General features: G+C 45.3%; 2 protein-coding genes across 23 annotated transcripts in view; one reads left to right on the forward strand and one right to left on the reverse strand.

Annotated features, from left to right (window-relative positions):
- The window catches only part of CEP63 (centrosomal protein 63), a 42,929-nt gene extending 26,715 nt beyond the window's left edge, over nucleotides 1-16,214 (reverse strand). For 3 of the 21 annotated variants that reach the window (XM_032769793.2, XM_032769792.2, XM_032769775.2), the window contains exons 1-3: nucleotides 7,311-7,526; nucleotides 6,136-6,204; nucleotides 1,426-1,606 (exon numbers count right to left, since the gene is read on the reverse strand). In XM_032769793.2, coding sequence (XP_032625684.1) covers nucleotides 1,426-1,606; nucleotides 6,136-6,204; nucleotides 7,311-7,438 — 378 coding nt within the window. In that variant the 5' untranslated portion in view covers nucleotides 7,439-7,526. The other 18 variants (XM_075068618.1, XM_032769787.2, XM_075068620.1 and 15 more) reach the window with 14 other exon arrangements.
- On the forward strand, nucleotides 15,985-21,865 carry ANAPC13 (anaphase promoting complex subunit 13). 2 transcript variants are annotated; one of them, XM_032769797.1, is made up of 3 exons: nucleotides 15,985-16,059; nucleotides 17,482-17,607; nucleotides 21,022-21,865. In XM_032769797.1, the coding sequence occupies exons 2-3, from the start codon at nucleotides 17,509-17,511 to the stop codon at nucleotides 21,145-21,147; spliced, it is 225 nt and encodes a 74-aa protein (XP_032625688.1). In that variant the 5' UTR covers nucleotides 15,985-16,059; nucleotides 17,482-17,508; the 3' UTR covers nucleotides 21,148-21,865. The 2 variants fall into 2 exon arrangements, with proteins under 2 accessions (XP_032625688.1, XP_032625687.1); XM_032769796.2 differs by lacking the exon at nucleotides 15,985-16,059 and adding an exon at nucleotides 16,118-16,205.
- Nucleotides 21,866-24,380: the final 2,515 nt, after the last annotated feature.

Below are 24,380 nucleotides of genomic sequence, written 5' to 3' on the forward strand. Positions count from 1 at the left end.
GAGACCTGTCTAATTGTATGTCTGAAAAGGAACAAAGATTTGGGCAATGTAATATATATATATTTACAACACATCTCAGCATAAGAAATGTATAGTTTGTCTCTGGTGATAGAGAATCTCTCAAAAGTTTTCAATGAAATATAACTGGTAAAAGTGTGATCATGATCCATACAAAGAAACTTAATTCAAACTGGTTGTGAATACTGGTTGTGGCCTGATACAAATAACTGCATTCTGGACATGCTAATCCTAATACCTACCCTGTCAATCATTAATATCTGGAGAAGAGGGTAGGGCATTAAAAAATAAATTCCCAGCATGTTACCAATATAAGCTACTTGAATCTCTTCTTTTTTCTGCTCATTGTCTTGTTAACTACTAGTAGATCTGTGTAGAATCTAGGTTATGTACATACTTACATGTCATTTAAGGACCCTAGAAATACCTGCAGTTCCACGGTGATAAAGGCACTCAAAAACACAATTTATATACTCAGTCACCAACAAGTTTTGTGATGAAGGTGCAAATTCCAGTCCCAAGGTGTTAAAACTTGAATGCCTTCCCCACATCCCTGGAGTGCAGCTAACATGCTACTTATGGGGAGGGCAATGTGCTGACAAGGAACAAACAGGACAAAGCTGTACAATGGGAGGCAAGATTTTTAAAATATTTTAAAATAAATGAAGTACAGCTAAAGATCAGATACAGTCCCACAGTCCACTTGATCTCTTAACACTCAAGAGAAGGTGCAATGAGTTAAGTTTAATATCATTATAAACACAAACCACAGAAGCTTTGCTACTTGATCTATCTGTATAGTACTGACACAGGAATTTGTTACATATATTTCTGAAACCCCACAAAACCAATGCCTCAGCTCTCAAAAACAAATCAGTTTGGAAAACACTGGATCAGCACTTGGTGCAGTTTAGCAACTAACTTTCTCACTACCCTTGTGATTGGAAGTATTCAGTGTGCTTTTGACTTCTGTGACAAGAACGAATGTTTCTGGGATTTCACCAGGGGCTTTGAGAGTCCAGGCTGGTTTCTTCAAACAGGGAGTTAGGCACCCAGTTTCCATTAAATAACACTGGGTGTTAGGCAACTCATTCCTTTGCCAATGACAGGCAGTCTGCAGTTGTGAGGCAGGTTCCTGCTCCCCTGATGCAGGGTTAACAGACCTGACATGTTACACATTTACGTTTTTTCACTGAAGTTTTCACCACTTGATCTCTGAGCTTTAATCAATAAAACACCAACAAAAACCAAGATGCTTCTGACAAAACAGTGACTGACGGGCACACATTTTTGTGCAGAGACAATGAATGTTATGAAAATTTATGCTGGCTCTGCACATTCTATATTGAAGGACAACATGCACAGGAACATCACTGAATGTTAGACAGAGTGAGCATGGGGCTGTACCTCCTTGCGTTTCTCATCCAACAGAGTCTTGACAGAGGAAAGCTCGTGATCTCGGATCTGCAAACAGGTCTCCAGGGCCTGGGCCTGCCCTTCCCATTCAGACTTCTTATGAGCCACCATGATATCGATCTGCTTCATCAGCTCCTGCAGCTCTGCCTCGCAGGATGTCAAGAACCCTCTGCTAGCAGGAAGACAGCTTGCTAAAACCGCACAGTAGACAAAAGAGCTACTGAACCTTGCCCAACAAGAGTACTTCTTCCCTCCACTCTTATAAACCCCCCTCACCCATGATGATGGGCACCTTCACCACAACAGGCTAACCGAACTCCTTGACTAGAGTGAGAGTGGGGGTAGGCACAGTAATTAGGGCAATATTAAAATGTGTAATATTTTCCTCATCAAGCAAAGCCATAGGCAGAGAATTATTTAACATTGTGGTAGCTAACCAGGCAATCTAGTATAGCTCAGGATCACTGGGGGTTCCTCACCTATGTGCTAGAATGACCGTGTTGACAAATGCTTTCCTCGTGTACTAAACTAAAAAGAACATTCGAACATTAGAGGCCAGAACCCTAGCTAGTGTAAATCAGCCATAGCTCCAACTGAAGCCAGTGGACACACTGATTTGCATTAGCTGCGGATCCTACCATAAACGCGCATGTAGTACTTCGCACTTCTAAACAAAATAACTTATTTATTTCCCCCCATCTCTTCAAGTCAAGACACTAGCCAAGGGGTAGAATTTTCAAAAGTGCTTAGCATGGCCTAACTCTGATCCACTGAAATCAAAGGGAGTTTTACCATGGACTTCAATGAAAGCAGAATTAGGCCAATGCTAAGCACTTATAAAAAATCTCATCCAGGACAAATAGCCTGTACAATTTAAATTAAAGGCAAAACCTCTCTTTATTTAATCACAGGAGCATTTCTTTACACACGGAGTACAAAAAGCATCTATAAATACAGTAATTCCTCACTTAAAGTTATCCCAGTTAAAGTTTCATTGTTACATTGCTGATCAGTTAGAGAACATGCTCATTTAAAGCTGCACAGTGCTTCCTCATAACGTTGTTTGGCAGCTGCCTGCTTTGCCCACTGCTTGCAGAAAGAGCAGCCTGTTGGAGCTAGCTGGTAGGGGCTTCCTTGGAACCAGAGTGGATCAGCAGCCCCCCTATTACCTCCCCACTCCCCTAAGTTTCCTGTGGGGCAGCCACCCAGCAGGCTATCAATTGCCTGGCAGTTCAGGTGTCCCTCCCCCCACTCCCGTATGCTGCTCCTGCCCTCTGCCTTGGAGCTGCTCCCAGGAGCCTCCTGCTTGCCGTGCAAGGGGTGGGGTAGAGGGGTGCTGATGTCAGGGTGGCCCCCTCCCCCTCTGCTCCTTTACCCCATTTCCATAGAGCGGGGGTGGGGAGGGACAAGCCAGGGCTCAGGACAGAGGGAGCTTGTTGGCAGCAGCTGCTGTCTCAACTTGCTGATCTTCTTAAGAGGGCAATGTACTTAGACTGTGGTCAGCGTACTTAAAGGGGCAATGCACATTTCTCTCTCACACACGGTGTGTGTCTCCGTCTCTTTCTGTCATGCTGTCTCCCCTCCCTCCATTTGTGCTGCCCTGTAGAGTGTGAGGCTACATTAACAATGTGTTAATCCTTGAGGACTCAGCCGAGTGCTAGTTCATCATTTAGCAGTAAGGCATTCCCTGGGAAATATGCCACCCCCTGACTTCACCATCAGAGCTAATGCAAGCTTCACAATCATCATTGCTGTGTGCAGTATTAAACTGTTTGTTTAAAACGTGTTTGTGTGTGTGTGTGTGTGTGTGTGTGTGTGTGTGTGTGTGTGTGTGTGTGGGTGTGTGTGTGTGTGTGTGTGTGTGTGTGTGTGTGTAATTTCCCTGGAACCTAACCCCCATTTACATTAATTCTTATGGGGAAATTGGATTCGCTTAACATCGTTTAACTTAAAGTAATATTTTTCAGGAACATAACTACAATGCTCCGCAAGGAGTTATTGTACAAACCTCTGTGTTTTGACACTTGGATAATGCACAGTTAACTGAATGGGATTTTCATATTTTGTAATTAAAACAAACAAACAAACACACACAACTTTGTTCCTATGACACTATCTCAAAATAGCACCCTGGAACCCCATATTCATCACTGTGATATGATTATGATATGTTTTGTGAAAAGTATGCCTTGTGAGGTATCATTTAAGAAGTCTTGATCTGCTGAACATTAACGTCCTGTTGAATTGTGTGTACTATCATTGTATCTGAAGTTATGATATGTGTGTTACTGAAACATGTGAGGTTGGAAGACATCCACAGCCAGCCCTTCAGTGGCAACAAAGAAGCAGCTATCACTGGCTAGACAGGTGCTGATGGCCCATCAAGAAGAATCCACTCTGCCAAAGACTTCTCAGAAAAGGAACCTATGTAATGAGGGCTACCTAATGCCCATGTCACTGCAAGGATCTTTCTAGCAGCTGGAAGAAAGTATAAAAGAGGGACAATGACATCATCACCTGGCCTCTCTGCTCTCCCATCTCAACACCTGGAAGATTGTCTGGAAGATAAAGATTTTGAACTGGGGAGACTGGTCCTAGGCTGGGAAGGGAATTAAGAACTGTAACCTGCCTAGAACATCTAGTGGAGTGAGAAACTGCTCAATTCAAATCTCGCATAGTTTGTAGAATTTAGACTGCAAATTTATTTTTATTTCTTATGTAACCAACTTTAGTCATTATGCCTGCTACTTACAATCACTTACAATCTATCTTCCTGTAGTTAATAAATCTGTTTTATATTTTATCTAAAACAGTGTGTTTTCAGTTGAAGTGCTTGGGGAATCTCAGTTCAGGTTAACAACGGCTGTTGCACATTTACTACCCTTTGTAGGAGTGGTGAACTAATTAATGAGTTTGCACCATCCAGGGGAGTCTTGAGCACTGTAAGACAGTATACTTCTGGGGTGCAAGGATGGGGGGTTGGGGGGCATGGCTGGTGCCTCTCTGTATGATTCATGAGTGGCTTGGAGAGCATTCACGTAATTTAGCTGGGGTGTGAGTCTCCACATGCTGATAGCTGAGTGATCACAGCACCTGTAGGGACTGGCTACTTGTCACTGGCATAACATTGTGAGAGACAGTCCAGGCTAGAGAGTTAAGGGACACAACGGTCCCAAGGGATCCGCAGGAAACAGCCTGGACAGTCCACAGTCCCCAAGCAGAAATTTTTTTGAACCGAGTTCCAATCACCAGATAAATCTTACAGCCAACTTATCAGCTCCTGAAAACAGAGGTTTATCACATAAATGCTGACAAACACCTAAGTGAAGCAGGGTGGATAACAACACCATAATGAAGAATAAAACATCTCCAGTATACTGTCGAGAGCTTGCTCCCTAGACATGATGAACTTTCAATTTTTGTGCAGTAATCACTGAAGCCAAATCAACTAACTTCTCTGAAACCTTACAAGCTGCTAAGCTTGGGACAATATTAAAGCTTGCAAGATGGAGCCCAAGAGAGAGGTGAACTCCATACTGATCTTTACCCCTTTAATTTGCTTGTCAAATAGGAAGGACTGAAAAGAAATGGAAATCAATAGGTCAAGGGATTGAAATTCCTCTGTCTCCCTGGAGTGTCCGTACACTTCAAAACTTGACAGCTTTTCTATAGGGAATACCAATTGTTCTTAAAGAAGCCAGCCTCACAGTTCAGTTTGAAGTTCACCCTGTCCTCTGAGTTGACCAAACATTAAGCAGTAATTATGGTCCTTAAGAAAATTTACCACTCAGTGACAGTAGTTGTACAATTCATATCCAAGTTCTGAAACCATTACTTGGCAAAGAGAAAGTCTTTGCCATCTTCAGAGCTGGGGCAAATTCTGGAAAAAAGCATATAAAAGTGGCATGCCATTGAGACAAATGGAACAATTACTTTTATGTCCTATTTCCTCCACTGACAAGAAAAAAAGATGCTTTTTCAAATCCAGCACCGCTGACTCAACCTAGAATCTGAAGCAGGTGAGGTTCTGCAGCCTGCAACATGCAGGAGGTCAGACTAGATGATCACGATGGTCCCTTCTGACCTTAAAGTCTAGGAGTCATCATGTTTTTATCCTGGCTGCAGCAAGAGTCTGCAGCTGGAACTTAGTTAAGATCTGTTGATGTTGTGCGAGCCAGAAGAGAATCCAGCTCACTCTCCTATAGCTGCATGCAGTGCTAGCCGTATTTCCATCAGTAAAGTAAGCAGATTGGAATAGATCCACAGAGTAAGGTGGTGCCATTTTTACATATTCACTTTTATGGCCATAACTGCACTTGGCAGTAGAATAACTTGCAAGAAGGCTGAAAAATATAACAGAGATTTTCAGAAAGATAATAGTACAGAAATGCCAGCTATTAATACAACAAAGGCTTGTAGCCAGGGACTATTTGGAAAAGCAATTCACTATGGCCATGCTCCTGCTCCGACTGAAGTTAATGATATACAATCAGGCCCTACTGGCCAAATCCTGAAGAACTTACTCAAACATAACAGCCTTTACAGCTCCTAGCAGAATGGGTCCTGGTCCCTGTTTGTGGCTCCTAGCTGTCACAATAAGCAAAGGACTAAGGAGCAAACCAAAGGACTGTAGGATTTGAACCGATATAAAAGTGAAGCTGCATGCGTCTGAGAGAGCATTGTAAATGGTGGTATACATACCCTCCATGCCCTTGTTTTTGCATTCTCTCCAGCAAAGCCTCCATCACAAAGTCACGTCCTCTTTGGCAGCTGGGAAAGCAAACAAAGCAGAGATCATGCCATGGCAATTCATCAGCCAGCGTAGTCCCTCCACAGCTGACTGGAGATCATGATAGAAGTCTAGGAGGCAGGGAAGGTGAAGAATTACACAATTTAGAGTGTGTGCATGAGAATAACAGAGAGAACAGTTATCATTTCAATGAGTTTACTGGCGAAATGTTGGCCAGATAAAGTGGCAAAACAAACCTCATTACAATAAGAGTCAGAATTACTTCTCACTCATCACCATTGGCTGGATGATACAATAGTCTGATCCAGTGAATACAATGCTTCAATAGTGAGGTGAAATACACATTGAGTATGTGAACATTAGTAGTCTGGTTAATCCAACTGGTAAGGATATACTGGACTTTGAGGGATTATCACTCTCTAGGGCAGAGAAGTGATAAGACATAAGAATTATCTGACTCGATCAGCACCAAGGTCCATCTGGTCTACTGTCCAGTCTCTGACAGTGGCCAACACTAGCTACTTCAGATGAAGGGTATAAAAACCCCAAAGTAGGTAGATGTGGGATAACCTGTCCCCACATTAGCTCTTACCCTGCTGTGTGAGGCCAGGTCTACACGTAGACCAAGCTGAAACACTCAGAGCTGTGGAAAATGTTTGCATCCTGAGCACTGTTGCTAGATCAACCTAACTTTCTGTGTAGATCCAGCTGGGTTACAGGAGTCTGTCAACCTAGCTACTGCCTCTCAAGAGACCTGGATTACCTATAGCGATAGAAAATACCCTTCCATCAATGTAGAAAGAGTCTACACTAGTGCACTACAGTTGCAGCATGGTAGTTGTGCCACTGTAGCAGCTGTAGCGTAGACATACGCCAATAGAAATTGGATTAAATCCACAAGCATGAGGCTTCATTTCCCTTCCAGACTGCACTGCTACTTGTCAATCCCGTAACATTGTACAAAATAAAACAAACAACTGATATTGCTTATACCAATGATTTTTAAAAGAGTCTTCTGGTGTCTCAAAGCTATGAAAATAAGCATTCTTGATTTACATTTGCAGTACATTACTTTAGTCAATCATGCCATCATTTCAACTAGTACCACCAAAAAGACTCAACTCACACTTTCCTGAAGCAACTTGCAGTGTTACCAACTGTCATGATTTTGTCAGGAGTCTCATTATAATTATTGTTTTCCTTAAAGCCCCAGCTCCTGGAGTCAAGTGGATGTGTGATGATTTCAGCCATCATTCTTAAAGGAAAAGTAAGTTTCTATCCCTCATGGCTGTGGAGAGAACTTCAAAATGTGACCCTAGTGCATCCTAAAGGCTCAAAAAGCAGAAAGCAAATAAAAAGAACACCAGATTTATTTTACATAATCTCATGATTTTAAAGATTTTAAATCTCATGATTTTGGTGATCCTGACTTGGGACTTTTGAAGATTTGGGGTTGGCAATACTGCAATTACAGATAACTTACTTAAATTACTCTCATTACCACTTCAAAAGTTATTTTCCCTCCCTTGGTATCCTGCTGTTAATTGAATTGTCTCGTTAGACTGACCTTACATTTGGTAAGGCAACTCACATCTATTCATCTATTTATATCTGCTTCTTATTTTCCACTCCATGCATCTATGAAGACGGTTCTAGCCCATGAAAGCTTATGCTCAAATAAATGTGTTAGTCTCTAAGGTGCCACAAGGACTCTTTGTTGTTTTTACTTAAATTCAGATGCTGAACCTGGAGAACAATCTGAGTTCCCACACAGTAGCTCCTGTCAGGAGAGTTTGAAGAAGGAGTTAATGTTCAGCACACAGCACTAAGATGTTTTACTGTTATCGGAAACTGGGAAACATCCACCTCCACTTCGCTCCCTAGATTATATTACACAAGGCAAGTGCCTCATCTGTCAGCTTCACATTCACCCTGATTTGGATGGAACAATCGTAGATATAGAGTCTTGACCAATGCCCCAGGCCTGTTGATTGTGGCTGCATGAAGTTTGTTTATTTAATACTGGATTCTTATCATTAAAGTCTGCTGTGCTGATCTTGTAGGAGGCAGACAGCTGACTGCTCGCCCCCCTGCTGACCCCAGGTGCAAAGCAGACAGTGAGATAGGGAAAGCAGCCAGGAGCAATCATTCACCAGCCTCCCACCCTGACCCATCTGAGCAATGCAATGGCAGCATGAACTCCCTCCCCACTCATTAAAGCTGCAGTGAAGAGGGCTGGACCATCACTCGGAGGAACAGGGGGTCCAATCAATTGGTGGTGGAAGGAAAAAAATGAGACAGGGAAAACATCGAAGGGCAGACATGGAAAGAAACAAGGAATCCATAGGGGAGAAAGAGGAAGGAGATACACCCCAGTTACCAGGAAACATGTGTCTACTGGCCTTCACTACAGGTGCCAGTACAGACCACCTGCCCCTAGAAAGAGGGAGTGAGTGTGTTTGTGCAGGAGGAATGGGCTGCTGCCCCCTTTCTCCCCTGCCAAGAAAATAACTACAGTTTGGATCCGTTGGGGAAGAAGGTCACAGGGCCTCCGCTGGTACCTTTTCTAAATACCAGACCTCTTGCAGTTCTCTGATCGGTAGTCTCTAGGTATTTTTGCAATGTTGGTCTGGCATCCAGTGAGGATAATGCAGAGGCACCAGTTTTGAATCCCCAATAACTAAGATATTCCTAATAAAACTAACAATGGATTCAATGCACTTCTATTCCTCTGCAAGATTTTATTTTCTGACTTTCCCTTCACATTCTTCCTCAAACATTGGCAGCTGTGTCAGTATGATGTGAGCCTGGCTTGTGCTCTGATGTGACTAGTACTCTGGCAACAACTCTGCTGGGAGCTCTGGTAGAGGAGTTTAAGGTCCCCTTTCACCCCATATCAGTAGGTGAGCAGCAGAGAGCTCACCTACTGAATGCTGGGTGAGGCATTGGTAATGTGGAAGTCTTTAGATGGCCCCATTTGTCCCAGGATAGGGTTGCTTGAGGTGTTCAACTAATAAATGAGTTTGATGATGGTGGTGATGATGACTCTAGCTCTTCAGCTCTGAATGCATGCATATAGAAGAAAAGGGCAGAGACAGTGTAAACCGGTCGTGCTGGGGCTCGTCCCCCTCAGGTGCGGCATGGAGCCAGGGCGCCTCCTGACATGTAGCAGTCTGCGACATTGGGCCGCCTCGGCGGGGTACAGGGACGGAGGAGCCCGGTAATAGAGGCGAGCCCGAGCATAGCGTCTAAGCCCGGCCCTTGGGCAGGGCGGGCAGCAAATGGTTCAGGCTCAGCTCCTGCACTCAGGGGCTGAGCAAACACGGTCTATAAGACCAAGCCCTTGGTCGGGGCGGGGCAGCAAATAGTTCAGGCTCAGCTCTTGCACTCAGGGCTGAGCAAACACAGTTCAAACAGTGAGTCTATACATAAGGCCTCCTCAGGCCACGGAGAGGGGGAATCTGCCACCCTTGGACAGGTGGCAGGGGGGACGCAGGCCCTCCCACTCCACTGCGTCCCAGCCCGGGGCCCTAGCAGCAACAAGGGTTCGCTGCAGTCAGTGGGGAATCCAGGCCGCAACACACTGACATGGGTTCACAGTCCCCAGGAGCCAGACTGGGGTCGGCTACCCCCGGGCTACTTCCAATTCCCCCCTCTCCCTGTACCTGGCCTCCGCTGGCGTAGTTCGGGGGGTCCCAGACCATGGGTTCCTCTGGATGCTGGGAGGCAGGACACTCCGACCGCTCCTCCGGATAGCGAGCGCAGGGCAGGTCAGGTTGGGGGTCCTCCGGATACCGGGCACGAGGCAGGTCCGGCCAGTGCTCCTCCAGATAGCAAGCGTGGGGCAGGTCAGGTTGGGGGTCCTCCGGATACCGGGCACGAGGCAGGTCCGGCCAGCGCTCCTCCGGACAGCAGGCGCGGAGCAGGTCAGGTTGGGGGTCCTCCGGATACCGGGCACGAGGCAGGTCCAGCCAGCGCTCCTCCGGATACCAGGCACGAGGCAGGTTGGGCCCAGCGGGAGCTTGGGCCTCAGCGTCTGTCCTCTTCAGCGGCCGAGCCACAACTGAGCTCTGGAGCCAGGCTTTTATACTTCCTGTCCCGCCCCTTGACTTCCGGGGGGCGGGGACAGGTGGCATTGGCTCCACCCACAGAGGTTCCTGCTCTGGCTCGTCCCCCTCAGGTGCGGTGGGGAGCCAGGGGGCCTCCTTACAGACAGTGATTAGCCACAAGGGTTTTGTTCCATTGTGAAGGTAAATTAAAATTTTGTAAGTGTAATCTTTGGACTAATTCAGAGAAATTACCCAGACCTGTGCTAAGCCAAGCGCCATTCTTTTCTTAACCTATGTACTATATAATTTTAACATTAGCTTTAATAATTTTTTTATGTCTCCTTTGAAGTACTGGTACATCAAAAGAATTCATCATAGGGTCCTGACAGTCAGCAAGGAAGGGGTCAAAGTAAGCAAGCTTTTGAGAATCACATACTCTTCCCAAAAAATCTTAATTCTAGACTGCCTACGGGCCTACTTCATTGTTTCCAAAGCCTGATAAAGAGAGTACTATGCTTATTATTGCCTGGAAAGGTCATTGTCAGCTTCAGAACTATTTGCTTGCCTTTATCACTTGTCCGCAGTTGGAATCAGGCTTTTGCCGATTCTGAGGTTGAGGTTTTTTTTGCTAGTTGTCATGAATAAAAGAGGTGACGTGCTCAACACAACAGTGCTTTATTTGCTGGTTTGCGTACCCCAGCAAAATGACACAGTTGTGCTCATGCATTTCATTGGAAATATTTCTGATCCTTACAGGAAATGTGACACCACCAGCATTGAGACTTCTGCTGCGTATTCATATTACGTATTGTAAGTGTAAGTGAACTATGCTTTTTAAAAAGTATCTCCTGTTTTTCTGTTATATATGTAAGGATGCTTGCCTTCTCATGCCACCAGACTGCAAGCAATCCCTTCTCATCCAGCTCCATGAGGGCTCCCAGAGACAGCTCTTTAGCTCTTGAGGCTTTGAAGTGGAGAGGGAAACCAGTGCCAAAGCATTACTCTTGAGCTACTAGTACATCAGCTTGTACATCAGTTTGCTCCCCACATCAAAGCCTCAAGTCACTGCTCCTCCAGCTTCTTTAACACACACCCATGCAAACTTCTGGTATAGCCTACCCCCATCCCATCTGCTCACTTCTCATTGCTATTCCTCCCCCACATCCCCAATCCATGTCCATTCTCTTACCTTACACTTTAAGCTAGAAACTCCTATACACACCCTGATACACTGCTTGTCACAATGCCAGACTTCCAAACATATAGGCTCAAAACAACTTTTTTTAAGTGACACCCTAAATTCTGGAGAGCAATTCCACAGCAAGCAGTGGATTCATAGATTCCAAGGTCACAATGGACCATTGTGATCATCTACTTTCACCTCCCGTATAACACAGACCAGAGAACTGCCCCAAAATAATTCTTAGATTCTGCAATCACACGAGGCCCTGACTTATAACAACAGGTAGCTATCAAAGTTGCTGTTGGTTCAAAAAATGTCAGGTGGCCTCCCCTCCATTCCCATTAGCTTGAAAAGTCCATTAGTTTTATCTTCAAAATAAATGGAAAATATATATTTCTTGAAAACAAAATTCCAGCTCCATAATTAAGGAGCCCATAATAACAAAACTTGTGTGTTTCAATGACAGATGGAAAAGAACCTTCAAGCATCTTCCCTCCATCCTCTCAACAGCGGTCCTGGATTTTTCATTAGAAAAGTTTATTGATGCTGAAAGCATTTGTATTGACCTGTCACAGGTGTTTCCAGCCTTGACAGGTAACAAGATACTGGACATTATAATTACATCACCATATCACATTGCTTGAGTTTTTTTCTGTTCTAACACTTGATATGGTTCTAGTAGCAGATATTTTACAAACACTACAGAGTGCAATTCCAAGCTTGCAGATGGTATAAAGCTAGAAATTAAATCTTTAACAATGCAAGACGGCAGCTGCTAAAATAGTGCCAGACTCTAAGGCCTTAACATTCAGCAAAATGCTTAAGCACAAGCCCAACTGTAAGCGCAAGTAGTCCCATTGAAGTGAAATTTAGACCTATGCTCAAAAACCTTGCTGCATTGTGGCCTATTTGATGAAAAACTCAAAATGATATTCAGAATGATATGATCTTAAATTGTAATATTTCCAGTGATACATTTGGGGGAACAGTGGGGGGTGGGGGAGGGAGTAGTTCCCTTTGATGGACAGCCAGCCAGTCAGCCAGCTGTAAAATCCCTCTTGGTCCGTTTTCTGCTTGCTTTACCTGTAAAGGGATAGCAAGCCCATAGGTAAAAAGAAAGAAGTGGGCACCTGACCAAAAGAGACAATGGGAAGGTAGAACTTTTTAAAATTGGGGAAAACACTTTCCCTTTGTCTGTTGTTCTCTGGGCTGTAGGGACAGAGCAGCAATTCTATAAGCAGGAATGCTGTGTAAAGTTTGAACCAGGTATGAAAAATTATCTTCCATACCTAGAAGGAATCATTTGGATAGGGAATGTTTAGATAAGTGCGATCAGGTTTATTCTTTGTTTTGGCTTGTGGATCTCCTCTGTGCTAACCCCAGATGCTTTTGTTTGCTTGTAACCTTGAACTTGAACCTCAGGATGCTATTTTGGGTGCTTAATTCTTGAAAATTGCTCTTTTAAAATCTATCAAAAGCCTAAGTTCCAGATGTATTTTCTTTCTTTTTGTTTTAATAAAACTTACTTTTTTAAAGAAGGATTTGGATTTTTGTGTCCTAATAGGTTTGTGCACATGCTGTCTGATTATCTGGTGGCCACAGCTAATTTCCTTTGTTTTGTTTTTCAGCTCTTCCCCAGGGCGCGGGGGAGGAGGGAAAGGAGAAAAGGCTTGAAGGTACCCTACAGGGAGGAATTCCCAAGTGTTCCTTCCTGGATCCATGGGGTTTTTTTTGCATTTGGGTGGTGGCAGCATTTACCAAGCCAAGGTCAGAGAGAAGCTGTAACCTTGGGAGTTTAATACAAGCCTGAGGTGACAAGTATTAATTTTTAGAATCCTTGCGGGCCCCCACTTTCTGAACTCAGAGTGACAGAGTCGGGATTCAGCCTTGACATGTCCTGACTTGAATGGACTAGAAATAAAATATTTTTACCACTGAAGGGGGGGTGCGGTTTCTACAGCTTTCCAATGGCATAAAATAGTCTTAGTTTTTAAGACCTCCTGAGTTGTAAGACATGAGACCTTAAAATGGTATTTATTAAATCAGGTTCTGCAATGTGTCCTGAAATTCAGCCAACTGGGGAAAGCATGAGGAAACCTACAGCTGCTCCACTGAGAATCCTCGGCCCCTAGTACCCAAATTAACAAAATCAATCTCGACTTTCAGGTAAAACCCAAGGACAGAAAGTAAGTCTTTACAAGTCCAATCTACCACTGGGATACTGAACTTTATTCTGAACCACTGCCTACATTGAGTCTCCATGAATCAGAACTGAAAATGGTTTAAGTGCTAGCGTTACACAACTTGGTACAGTATGGAGTTTTACATCTGCCTCTGAAGCATCTGTTATCAGGCACCGTCAGAGACCAGACTAGATGGAAGATTGGCTGAAAGGATGTTTCTGTTAAGGGACTTCTCAGGTTCCTCAGAGTTTGATATAAATAGTAATAAAAAATATAGAATAAGAATGATTAAAAGCAACTAGTTTTCACTTCTGAAAAGTGCCCCTTCCCTACAGTACTGATCACTGGGGGAGCAGTGGGATTCTGACAGTGGTAAAGGGGAGATGTGGTGCTGACAGACCAAGTCTCTCACACCCCATCATTCCCAGAGACACAGAGAAAATCATAAAAGATTTCTACTTGCTAAGGATCTGACACTTGAAGGTTTGAAACAACAGACCCGTGCATGGCTATCTGTGACTGTCACTGTGGGTACATCTCCACTGTAATCAAAGGTGTGACTGCAGCACCCATAAACATATCCAAACTAAATTTGACCTAGATAACAGAGGTACCAATAGCAGTGATGCTGGAGAAGCATGGACTAGCTACCCTGCTAGGTACCCTGCATCCCATGAGAGCATGTATAGCAGGGGCAGACAACCTATGGCACGTGTGCCAAAGGCGGCATGTGAGCTGATTTTCAGTGGCACTCACACTGCCTGGGTCCTGGTTGCTGGTCCGGGGGGCTCTGCATTTTCATTTGATTTTAAATGAAGCTTCTTAAACATTTTTAAAACCTTATTTACTTTACATACAACAATAGTTTAGTTATATATTATAGATATAGAATGAGACCTTCTAAAAACATTAACATGTATTACTGGCACGCGAAACCTTACGTTAGAATGAATAAATGAAGACTCGGCACACCACTTCTGAAAGTTGCTGACCCCTGATGTATAGCTTGTGTGGCTGTTGTGAGGATAAGAGTCATGCCTCTGCTAGGCTCCAGCTAATCCAGAAGCCAAGAACTGGTCTGGTGGTTCTCAGGCAGATATATAACCTCACAGGAGGAAAATCAACTCAGTTAGCTCAATGTCACTCCAGGGCTTAGAACTTTCTCCTGCCTGACGGTGGCAACAGACTCCCAAGTCTCAGCATGCTCCAGCCTTGCTCCAACCCCGCTGCAGACTTCTGATACTGGCTCTGACTACCATAGCTCTGACTGCTAAGCCTAACCATCCTCATCATGGTTTCTGACAGCTGTGGCTTCACTGCCATTGGTACCTATGCTAGCCAGAATAAAGCTAAACTGGGTATACCTACACGTGCTGCAATTACAAATACAACGGCAGTGTAGACATGCATTATGACTGACATAGAGTAAGTGAATGTGTCCAAGTGTCTCCCCAGCTCTTCACTCTCCTCTAAGATCACACTCCCATCACTTAGCAGGAAGTAGTGCTAGTGACAGGGCACCAGCACCAAGGATGGGAGTGCCCCATCTGCTATCCCTACCCCAAACTCTTCATACCAGCAGCTGCTGCTTGGAACTCAGTTCCAACTCCAGATCCAGAAACTGTGAGCGGTTGGGCGGGTACCAGCTCCTAAAACTAATCCAAACTCATCAGTGAGTCCCAGCCAAGCCAGGGCCACAGCCACCAGGGCACACGTTTTGTCTGCACTGCAGAAGCAGCACATTTGCACACTGACGTAGCCAACTGGTAATTCAGGTCAACTAAGAGAAAGATGCTGTAAACTGTTACTTCGCCTGGCTCCCCCGAGGGGGGAGAGACCCATGACACATCCCCACTAGGCTCTCACAGCGAGAAAACCATCTTACTTTGATCTCACGTTGGCGCTTTCGATGCACAACCACAGGAGTTCTGCAGTGAAGACTAAGCCCCAATGGGGTCAGGGGACAGAGCCCTACAGGAACAGTCCCAGCTGGACACCAGGCTACAATCACCCTAGCACACAGAGGCACACAGCCCCGCAGGGACAGTTACAGCCTCACAGCTGGACAAAAAGCTACAGCCACCTGGTCACGCAGGGAGTCAGACTGTCACAGCCAGGTACAGTCAGACAAGGACAGCCACACTGGACACCAGGCTACAATTACCTCGCCACACAGCCCGCTACAATCAGACCCGGGTCCACAGGGACAGCCACGGCCGGACACCAGGCTACAGCCACCTGGTCACCCAAGAACAGTCAGACCCAGCCCCGCAGATCCAGTCACGACCAGACACGCTCGCCACAGCCTAACCCGGCCGAGCCGTTACCTCCGGGGCCGGCCTCTCTCTCCTCGGCGGACTCGCACCCGCCCACTCTCTATGGTTCGCGCGACCGAGCGCCGCCGGTCACGTGATTTCCTCCTAGGGCCGCCGGCACAAGAGGGCGCGCGCCGGGTGTCAGGTGCGGGGGTAGGGCCTGACGTTGGAGGGGACGGCTGTTTGCTGGCCGGCCCGGAGGGTGGGGTAGAAGGCTGAGCCCCGCCACCGCTGCGGCCCCTCAGCCCCGGGGGAGCCGAGGCTGCTGACACAACCCGGGACCGAAGGCGGGTGAGCATGCGCACTGACCGCGCTCAGGTCGCTGCCTGGGGAGCTCGAGCCCCCTCCCTGATTCGGGGGGGCGGGTCCTGTGAGGAGGCTGCTCGCTCCCTTCCCCCCCCCACACGTCACTGCGTCTCCATGGGAGCTGTGGGGATGAAGCCTATTCCCTGGGCATCCGGGCTGCGCGCCCCTGCGCACCGCTGCAGCAGGCCGGAGTCGCTCTCTGACAGTCTGACCCCCAGCCACCGCCCTGCCCAGGCTCGTGCCTCGCCTGACACCCGCTGCAAGGAACAGGGCTGTTTCGTGTGTCCGCTGTGGAAGAGCGGCTGCCGGGCGGCTACGTGCATCCGCTCTGGCACAAACCTATTTTCACCTGTGCTTTGGTTTTAAATAAAAAATGTCAGCTATGCCCAGCTGTCACACTGCCCGACCTGGCATCCCCTAGCTGATTGCTTGTAGGCATTGCAGCGGGGGGGCCTGGAGATAGTATTTGAAGGCGAGGGTAGTAATGCAAGTGTCACGCACAACCCCTGAGATTACTATGGCTGATCAGGCTTGGAGAAGATTCTCCTTTTTCCTCTATTTTATTAGTCTCCTTCATTTGTGCCACTGCCTTTGACAGTATTTTGAGAAGGGTCACTTTCATTGTCTTGATGGTGCACACCTCTCTCCACACTCTGGCAGAGGGTGTTTGCCAGTAATGGCAGCAGATCCATGACCAAAAGTAAACAGACAACAAGCAGTAGTAGGCAGGTATTTGCATGCAGGGGAGGAGTGGTCTGAGCTCTCAGGCCCATCCTAAAGATGCTTCTAAGTATTTAAATTCTGAGAGGACAGTCATTATACCTGAAGGTGGATAAACATAAACACAAGAACAGAAATATCCTTAAGCTTTTTTTTATAAAGGATTTTTAAATAAATATGAGACACAATTTTAGATGGTACTGTATCAGGAAATAAAATTTGTTTACAATAAGATTTGACATTGACCCTTTAAGGATGAGATGGCTGTAGTGCAATTTTAAACCCCTTTTTGAATAGGGAGGGAAACTAAATTTGTTACATGGACAAAAACTGAATTGGTAGAGAAAGAAATGTTGTATTCAAGCTTCTCATAGGACAATACAAATAATAACTATGAAAACCAACTTGGTCATGCTGTATGGACTGTAAAAAAAAACATTAAACTATTTAATTATGGAATCCAGGCCAGAGCAAGCATAGAGTTAAGTTTCATCTTTTTGGGGGTCTGGATATCACAAATAATTTCTGCTTTGTATCACAGGTCTATCCATATGCAAATTGCACAAAGATGGACAGTGAGGTGCAGAGGGATGGAAGAATCCTGGATTTGATTGATGATGCATGGAGAGAAGATAGATTACCCTATGAAGATGTAGCAATACCCTTGGTAGGTGAAAACTATAGGCTGCTTATAAGCCTGAATTACATTTCTACCATCTTTAACCTCTTAACAGAGACATGGCATGCCAAATGTGCCTTACAGTTCTGCTCGTTGTACGAATGATGCTCCCACACCCCAGGGGCCAGCTTCCCATTTATTTTGTGGGGGATTTCTTCCTGTTCTCTCATATCTCTCGGTGGTTAGAAGAAAAATTGCTTCTCTACCTGCAGTCAACTGCCTCTTTTTGGAAGAAGAAAATGCTTTCCCTTATTCCTGACCTGTTATCTATTTCTTTGGATGCTGGAATGCTTCTTCCCACAATCCCCTCATTCTTTGTGTGGAGTACAGGGCAGACATAAGTGATGATTTTCCCCCTGCTACATTTCAGTTTTGCACTGCTTGTGTGTGAAGCAGTTTGCCAAACTCTGGTTTGCCAGCCACAGGTGATCAGCGAGGTGATAGCAGTATGCAGAGAGCTGGCTAGTCACATGATGCTGGCTGCTCTTCATTTCCAGCTGCTAAAATGCCGTTAAAATAAAACAAAAATAGGTTAAATATTTTCCTACTATTACTTTTGCATGAAAGTAATTGCTGTATTTGGTACAAGGATGGTATGTAATCATGAAGGTGTCTGCGATATGATCTCCATTAAAATGTATCTATACCAGGGGTACACTCTAAGCTGTGTGCATGGACATACCCATTGTTGGCAGGTCTCTGCTCACAGAGGTACTGCTACACAGGGCAGATTTTCTTAGATTTTGCACCCCCCCACACCACCCCCTATGCCAGGATTTCTCAAACAGTGGTCGCCGCTTGTGTAGAGAGAGCCCCTGGCGGGTCAGGCCGGTGTGTTTACCTGCCCCGTCTGCAGGTCCGGCTGATCGCAGCTCCCACTGGCTGTGGATCGCTGCTCCGGGCCGATGGGAGCTGCTGGAAGCAGCGCAGGCCAAGGGACGTACTGGCTGCTACTTCCAGCAACTCCTATTGGCCCAGAGCACAATCCACGGCCAGTGGGAGCCGCGATCGGCCAGACCTGGGACGGGGCAAGTAAACATACCAGCCCGGCCTGCCAGAGGCTTTCCCCACACAAGTGGCAACCCCTGTTTGAGAAACCCTGCCCTATGCTTCTACTGCCACTAGTTCAGAGATAGGTGAAGGGGTCCCAATCTTTCCCAGCTACTTCTGGTATCACCGGTCTATGGAGAGGGGTTCCAGGAATCCCCTCTCCCTCAGTTCTTTCAAGTACTGTGCAGCTAGCTGTAGGGGAGGGGGAGGACTCTCAGACTTCCCCTTCCCTCGTTCACTTTTGCTACTGCAAGCCAAGGCAGGAAAAGGGACAACTCCTCCTAGGCTCATTCAGCAACTATTTTTAGTCTATCATAGGCTACTTGACGGTACACCTGGATCTTCACAGCGCCTTGTCCTTAGGCACAGACACAGCCTTGTCATTCATGGAGACCCCTCATTTAAACCCAGTAAGCCTTGAGATTGTAGTCCTTAATTAACTGATTAAAGGCCTTCCTGAACCACTCTATTTTGATGGGCTCGAGGTTGCCTGTCATGTTGAGACACTTCCCAACCAGCAGTGATTTTAGCTCACTGAGTAAGTGTACTTCAGGCTTTTGTACCTACTCTACCTTTTGCCAAGATCCTGTCTTAAGGTAGTGATGGGCTCCCAAATTGTAGGCCTCTCATGCTAGACTTCTTCCCTCCCACATCCATGTACCCCAAACCTGCAAGGCCTCTCTTCATCCTTTCAGTCCAACTGATTTTCTGGATTTGTTTGACATCACTGCTCCAGAGATTATTGTCACTAAGGACCAGGCTAGGATAGCTGTTTGGTTACATTTTACATTACTTTGAAGTGTGAAGCCCAAAGGCCCATCTCAGGGTCAGCTGGGTCACAGGTGAGGCAGCCTATCCTGCCTGCCTTAGGACAGTCAGTGGTGTCTGTTGCAGACATATGTATAGCAATTCACTATCTTCACTGAGCTCTGCTGTTTGTATTCAGGCTTTAGGAAACAATCCTACCTCCATCTTGCTGACCTGTGATTGTTTTGAGACATGGAAGCCCAGACTCTCCAACCTGTTGGAGTTTACTGAGATGTGCCTCATTAAACTGACTAATTATAGAAACAGCTTCTGTGCTGGCGTTTGCCTTCATTTTATGATTGGTTCAGTAGATAGTCACTTTGGGGGGGGGGCAGGGGGGGGAGAGATTCCATGAGCTATATACTGACTCTTGATGGTTGAGAATCGTGCACACAAACAGTATCACAGAAGAGGAAGTGTTACTTGCAGCATACTTCTGAGGTGTCCTGGCCCTGTGGGCACTCTTACTTAACAGTAGAGGCAGGCCTGGGTGTGGACCTAACGGCCCTCTGAGACCTCAGGAGGACTGAGCCATTGACACAGATTGGATGTTAGCTGGCTATAAAATCAGCATGGCTGCTGTAGGATATTCCTTCATTCAACAAAGTCAAGCAGAAGCTGACTGGAAAGTTGGTGTTTAGAGTGATGGGCAGTAGGTGACCCCACTTGAGCCCTGACCCACTACTTCTGCCTTCAGTGTCTGATCCAAAGCCAATAGAAAAAAATGAGAAGACTCCCACTGATTTCAATAGGCTTTGGATCAGGTCCTTACTGAACAAAATCCTAGAGTTTGAGGAATTGTGTTTGTCTCATGCCAGGGGTCCCACGACACAGGAGTGAGAACCCTGACCAGATGATATTCTGGGGAATAACACATTCTCTAGCAATTGCACACTTATGACAACACTTGGAGAATAATGTTTAAAAGAAAAACAAAACAGTTAAACCATTGCTTTTCCTGACAGCTTGTCTGTTCATCGGTTTTCTGTTACTAAGGCAAACTTTAGAAATGCTTTCCAGTTTTCTATATGGCACTAGCACAGCCTCACCTCTTAGGTCACTGACCTCAACTTCGAAACAGAGTGCTTATTTTGCTATTTCATTATCTTCTATAGGACAGTAAGAAGATATTTGATAGAATGCCTTATTTAAAATTCTGAAATGGAATACCTATATTTGGACTTCATTGCTGGAGAAAGATTGTAAACAAGCAATAGAATATTTGCACTGATATTTATCTGATATTTACCAGACATTATAATCATTTATTTTGCCACGTGTGCACTACTTGGGTCCACCAGCCACCAAGATAAGAAACAAATTCACTTCTAAAACTAAGCACGGAATTCTTGTGGAAAATACAATGCCTATATTTGGGCTTGTTGATATTTTTAATGGGAGCAGTATGTACAGTACATGTCCTTCTTATGCTCAATCCAGTCTTAGTTGTGGATCTGTGTATTTATCAGTATGAAATGTTACTAACTTGCTCCTGTTAGGGTGCTTTGTAAGTACAGAATGCATTGTACCATTTTGTTTTCTCAGAATGAGCTTCCTGAACCAGAACAAGATAATGGCGGCACAACAGAGTCAGTAAAAGAACAAGAAATGAAATGGACAGACTTGGCTTTGCAATATTTGCATGAAAATGTTCCCCCAATAGGAAACTAGAGAATCAGTGTTATTTCATGGAATGATTTCAATACAACAAGATGTTTTCCAGCATATTTTCACCATCTCCTGTCCAACTGCTTAAGAGGGAGTCAAATCCTTTAAAACCCTTCTAGTCTCAAACAGCTGCTCTACTCCACAAAAGCAAAATATAGTTTAAAAGGTCCCATATCACCAATGTAAAATAACTGACATCCTAAAGCTGCGGGGAGAGAGAGTGCTTTTTCACTTACACAAAAATATTTGGAGTCCTGTTGTGTTGTCAACTTCTTTGTAAGTTCATCTTAATTGTCTTTTGCATATGCTCAGAGAGGTAGTTATCACTACCTGAAAGCTGACCATTGATCTCAGAAGTGATTTGGTGAATATTTGTGGTTGCTTTGATGTTTTATAGACCCAAAGCTATTCTTTTATGTTTTGGTTGTACTGTTAGTTGCTCGGGTTTTGCACCATGGTCTCTCTGAACCAACTTTTACTGCCTTTAACTTGCCTGTTAACACAGGAAGAGAGAAATGAATGAACAGGATTAAGGGTCTGAAATTTGTCTGTAAACACAAATGAGACTGGGAAAGAAGTTCTTTATAAAGTAAGCAGTCTTGGAATTTGCCTATTCTGGTTAGAGCACATTCCCAACACGGACATCCTGTTGTCTGTTTGCTAACCAGCATACTGTAAAAGATCAGTTTATATTAAAAGGCTTTGTTAGTGGTGACTCAAAGTAATTGCCCTTTTATGTATGTTTGTGAATTACGTGGAAGGTATTGCTGACCTCAATCCAATGTCTGTGAATAGGTGTCCAAACCATTCTTGGAACTCTTATTAACAGCCTCAAATAGGAGACAGAGTAAATTGTCATCTCAGCCATGGAGATGGTGCCTGCAGCAAAGGATGGAGACATGTTTATTTTAAAACGTGGTCATTGAGATAAAGAGATGAAATGCCCATTGAAATCAAAAAGAGTTGCAACTGCTTACTCCGGGGTTTAATTTGGCTTATGAGAGCCATCATCTTGCTTGCATGAGAATACCAGTCAACAACAGGCATACATTTAACATTATCAGAAGTATGCCTAGCAATAGATGCATACACAATTAAAACTGATACACCTCTACCCTGATATAACGCGACCTAGTATAACACGAATTGGGATATAACACGGTAAAGCAGCACTCCAGGGGGCCGGGGGGTGGGGCTGCACTCCGGTGGATCAAAGCAAGTTCGATATCACACAGTAAGATCTTTTGGCTCTCAAGGACAGCATTATATCGAGGTAGAGGTGTATTACATACAAAAACAACATTAAGAGAACGTTATAGTTGCAAAGTCAAACATGAAAGTTAGGAAATGCCAGAATAAAGGTTCCCTGTGTAACTCTAATTCTACCCCCCTTTGTATACTTATTATGAATGTTCTCATACTACTTTTTCTACAGGTCCCTGCCTCATTCAGTGCACAGAATCGACAGAGCACCAGGATTGAATTAGGTTTGTGCAGCTTGCCCCAAATGCAGTGATTCATAGGAATCATCATGACTAGTGTTGCTCAGGAACTGTAGCAATGCATGCATTGGCTACTCTGACAATACAGGTTTCAGAGTAGCAGCCATGTTAGTCTGTATCCGCAGAAAGAACAGGAGTACTTCTGTCACCTTAGAGACTAACACATTTATTTCAGCATAAGCTTTTGTGGGCTATAGCTCAAGCTTTCGTGGGCTACAGCTCACTACAGCTGTAGCCCACAAAAGCTTATGCTGAAATAAATGTGTTAGTCTCTAAGGTGACAGAAGTACTCCTGTTATTTCTGACAATACAGTACTCTCTCCCCAGCCGCTGTTTATGCACCAGTGGGGCTATGCTGGCAGGCCCCCTGGTGGAGGGGAATTTGTAGGTAACTTGTGCCATTGCAACTGCCATCTAGACAGATTTTCCACTTCTGGGCACAGTCTGTACCTGTGTAATCTAGATTTACTCTATCCTATAATGTAATTTCTTCATATTCTGCTGTAGCAAATACACACAGTCTTGGCCCTGCTGAAATGAAATATTTTCTCTTGGCTAGAAACTTTAACCTAATTTAAATATGAAGATGTAAGAAAGCCGAAATTTTTTAGAAATGACAGAATAATATATAAAGATCAGGAAAACAAGAGCAACCACTTATGATTGGTGCTTGGCAGAGGGATTATATTTTCAGTGTGTGTGTGTGTGTGTAGCAAGTGGGCCCCAATTATTGTGTGATGCCTCTAGGCACTGCTACAGTACACATGATAATAGAAAAGTTTGATTAAAACAATGTTGACAACTACTGTAGACTTATTATTCATTAGCTGTCCTTTCAATATCAATGATTATGATTTAAGTACATCAGTGTAATTTAAGAAACAAGTTCAATCAAGCTACGTTTAAACCAAGCTAGCCTCTTGAAATCCAGCAGGGGGGGTAGAAGGACCTTCCCTTGTAATGTCTGGACAGCATTCAACATGCTGTTCAGCGGATGCACTGGTTACCAGACTACAACCAGTAGAGGGCACAGAAGCAGTGTTTTGCTTAGTTATCTCAAGACCTGGCACTTAACTTAGACTCTATGCGGAGTTGGGCAAACTGCAGCCCATGGGCTGGCCCGGGGGACCCTCGTGCCTGACCCCTGAGCTCCTCCCCGGGGAGGCTAGCCCCTGGCCCCTCCCGTTCGGTTCCCCCTCCCCCTCAGCCTCAGCTCACTCCACTGCTGGTACAATGCTCTGGGCAGTTGCAAGCTCCTGGGGCAGCGCAGCTGCAAAGCGCAGCCTGATCTGGTGATCTGTGCTGCACAGTGGTGTGGCTGGCTCCAGCTGGGCGGTGCAGCATCACTCCCCAAACTGCAGCATCCTCTTCTGGGCACAGCCGTCCACTTGTTCCCCACTCCACTTTCTCCCCCCTCCTGGGGGGGAACTAGCTGTCTCTAGTCCATCTAATTGCTGCTGTGGCCTACTGCAGCTTTCAGTCTAGCCCCTCACCTTCAGGGGTAAACTGCAATTTGAATATTAGCCACCCCCTCTGTTGCAAGTGTGGGGAAAAGAGGAGGCAGGCCTACCCGCTATTCCAGGTCCTAACCCATATGCTGCCTCTCCTCCAACTCCCACCACTTATTTTCCTGGGCCACATTCCCATAGGCCTAGCACCTTTCCAGTCCTTTGTATCATGGGCCTCAGTTTGGCAGTCAGTCTGGAGCTCTGTCTTGCTCTCCTGACCCTGCCC

The sequence above is a fragment of the Chelonoidis abingdonii genome, chromosome 8 (genome assembly GCF_003597395.2).
Source record: "Chelonoidis abingdonii isolate Lonesome George chromosome 8, CheloAbing_2.0, whole genome shotgun sequence".
In the NCBI taxonomy this organism is placed as follows: domain Eukaryota; kingdom Metazoa; phylum Chordata; order Testudines; family Testudinidae; genus Chelonoidis; species Chelonoidis abingdonii.

What these genes read in the sequence shown, in the direction of transcription:
- ANAPC13 (XM_032769797.1), top strand. Translation starts at nt 17,509, where the DNA reads ATGGACAGTGAGGTGCAGAGGGATGGAAGAATCCTGGATTTGATTGAT. An exon ending in AAGATGTAGCAATACCCTTG is followed by an intron (nt 17,608 to 21,021) that starts GTAGGTGAAAAC and finishes TTGTTTTCTCAG; the next exon opens with AATGAGCTTCCTGAACCAGA.